The following is a 2,102-nucleotide window of genomic DNA, read 5'->3' as shown; positions in this document are numbered from 1 at the left end:
TACCTCCGAAGGTCAGAAGCATCTAATCTCTGGCAAAACACCACAACTCTAAATTCACACCCAACAACTCTGAGGGTGTCCCAATCCCAGACAACCTGACCGTCTGAGAGGACAAGAAACAGCAAGCAACCACTAACAGAAGAACCCCCCCCCCCCCTCCACCACACCCCTGGGCGGCGATCACTTCACCACTTAAACACAACACAAGCCGAGAAAATAATAGTGGAGGCGTCGTGGCATGCATCGTATGGGTAAGGAAGGCCTATCTGCGAAATAGAAATAAATTAGAGAGAAAGAAATCAAGAGCTCAAACTAAGAGATCTGAAGAACATATTTGCACAGAAGTGTTGTTTTCCTTGTTTCAATGTGATCAGGAAAAAAATGTAATCAACTTTCAGAAAAGCAAATTATATATACATAATTTTTTATTGTTACAGAAGTGTGAGCTGCAAATCATGTATATGTAAATTATTAGTGTTACAAAAGTAGGAAAACTAACAATAGTTCTCATAAATCATTAGAATGTGGTGGCATGAAATAACCTCTTTGTTGGTTTCAGAACCTAGTGCGAGTGTTCATAGCACGAATGATGACGTGAATGAGGCGCCATCCAGCATACGGTATCTTATTACAATACATATAGGGTAAAGCAGGCAGACCAAGTAGGACATGGCCTGACAGCAGACTATTATTCCTCATCAGAGCACAGACTTGATCAAGTTGGTGCCGTGACTCCTGCAAGATCTGGATTTATGCTTAATCATACGCACACCAGCAATCCCGTTGCCGTTCCCATTGGCATTGCCTTTGTAGTCGCCCTTGCTGTTGCTGTTGGCTTTGCCCTCATCATTGTCATTGCCGGGTAACACTAGCTCCATGCCGGTGAAGACAGCAAATATGTCGTCAACCAACGAATGGCCGCAGCGCTCATCGAAGTCCTTAGTTTCAACGAAGTTGGTGACTCAAAACCTGCCTGAACCCAGGCTGACAACTTGGGTGGGGCACTGACTGTGCGGGTACCACCCCTCTGGCATGTCAGTATCCTCCCAGATTCGAGTGTGCTCCCGCAGCGGCTCCTCCCCTCTGAGGACACCGGAGATGTCGGCGACGCAGGGGAGGTGGATGTTGCGCTCAGAGACGCCAAGCCAGAGGCCGAGCTCCGGGTCATACTCCGCCCTGCCATGAAACGGCATGAGCCAGTTGCCAGCCTTGCTCCACTCGCAAGCCAGCGTGTCAAAGTAGGTGCCGACGCCCCTGATGGAGATACAGATGGTGTGGCCGCCAACCAGGGCATAGGAGCAGATGGAGGCTTGTTTGTAGGCCGGGTCGTGGACGAAAGGCGGCGGCGGGAGGGCGTCGCAGTGCCAGGCCTTGCTGGAGTGGTTGCAGCGCCTGCGGTACGAGATAGACTCAAACTGGACCTGACCCTCCTTGTTGGGCCTGAGGATCCTGTCCATGATGTAGAGGCCTCCGCCTTCGCCTTGGCCTTCCTTGGAGGTGGTCGGATTTGGAGGGATGGAGAAGGACAAGGGGGAGGACTTGGGCGTGTGGAGGCTGGGCATGGTGTCGATGCAGTGGGTGTCGGCATCGAAGCGGAAGATGCGCGCGGAGCTGTCGGTGAAGAAGAGCTTGGTTTCAGTGAGAGGGAAGCAATTCATCTCGCCCCATCGATCGTACCAAGTCTTGGCGCATATCGATGGTTTCATGTTCACCATCGGTGCCGGCGGCCGAATATACATCGGCTTCTTCTTCTTCTTGTTGTTGTGCCCCGCCCCCGCCGAGGAGTTAGCTGATAGGGTTGACTTGTCGGGCATGCCTGTCAATGGAGGCACCACTTTGGCATGTTCCGCTGCTTCTTCTGGTGTTGGGTAGAAAACTGGTTGCGGGACAGGTCGAAGCGCCGCAGCGTGTACGTGAATTTCTGGCAATCCGACACCAGGATGTTCAAAAACCGCCGGGCGCTCATCTCCGATCAATCCAACCGCAGGAAGGAAAGAGGATCTTTTAAAAAAAAGATCCTCTTTCCTTCCTACAGGATCCCTTGTTTAAGGATGCAGCACACTGACCACCAGGACAACGAAGAACTTGTGTCTAACATTTCT

At 51.3% G+C, this 2,102-nt stretch overlaps 1 protein-coding gene across 1 annotated transcript; it reads right to left on the bottom strand.

The window, feature by feature from the left end:
* Positions 1–721: 721 nt before the first annotated feature.
* Positions 722–1,814, bottom strand: LOC119272563. The gene has a single exon (XM_037554030.1). The coding sequence runs from the start codon at positions 1,812–1,814 to the stop codon at positions 963–965; it is 852 nt and encodes a 283-aa protein (XP_037409927.1). The 3' UTR covers positions 722–962.
* Between the last annotated feature and the right edge of the window lie 288 nt (positions 1,815–2,102).

Source organism: Triticum dicoccoides, chromosome 3A, assembly GCF_002162155.2.
Source record: "Triticum dicoccoides isolate Atlit2015 ecotype Zavitan chromosome 3A, WEW_v2.0, whole genome shotgun sequence".
NCBI lineage: Eukaryota > Viridiplantae > Streptophyta > Magnoliopsida > Poales > Poaceae > Triticum > Triticum dicoccoides.
The sequence above is the reverse complement of the archived record's forward strand: the minus strand, read 5'-3'. Positions and strand labels throughout refer to the sequence as shown.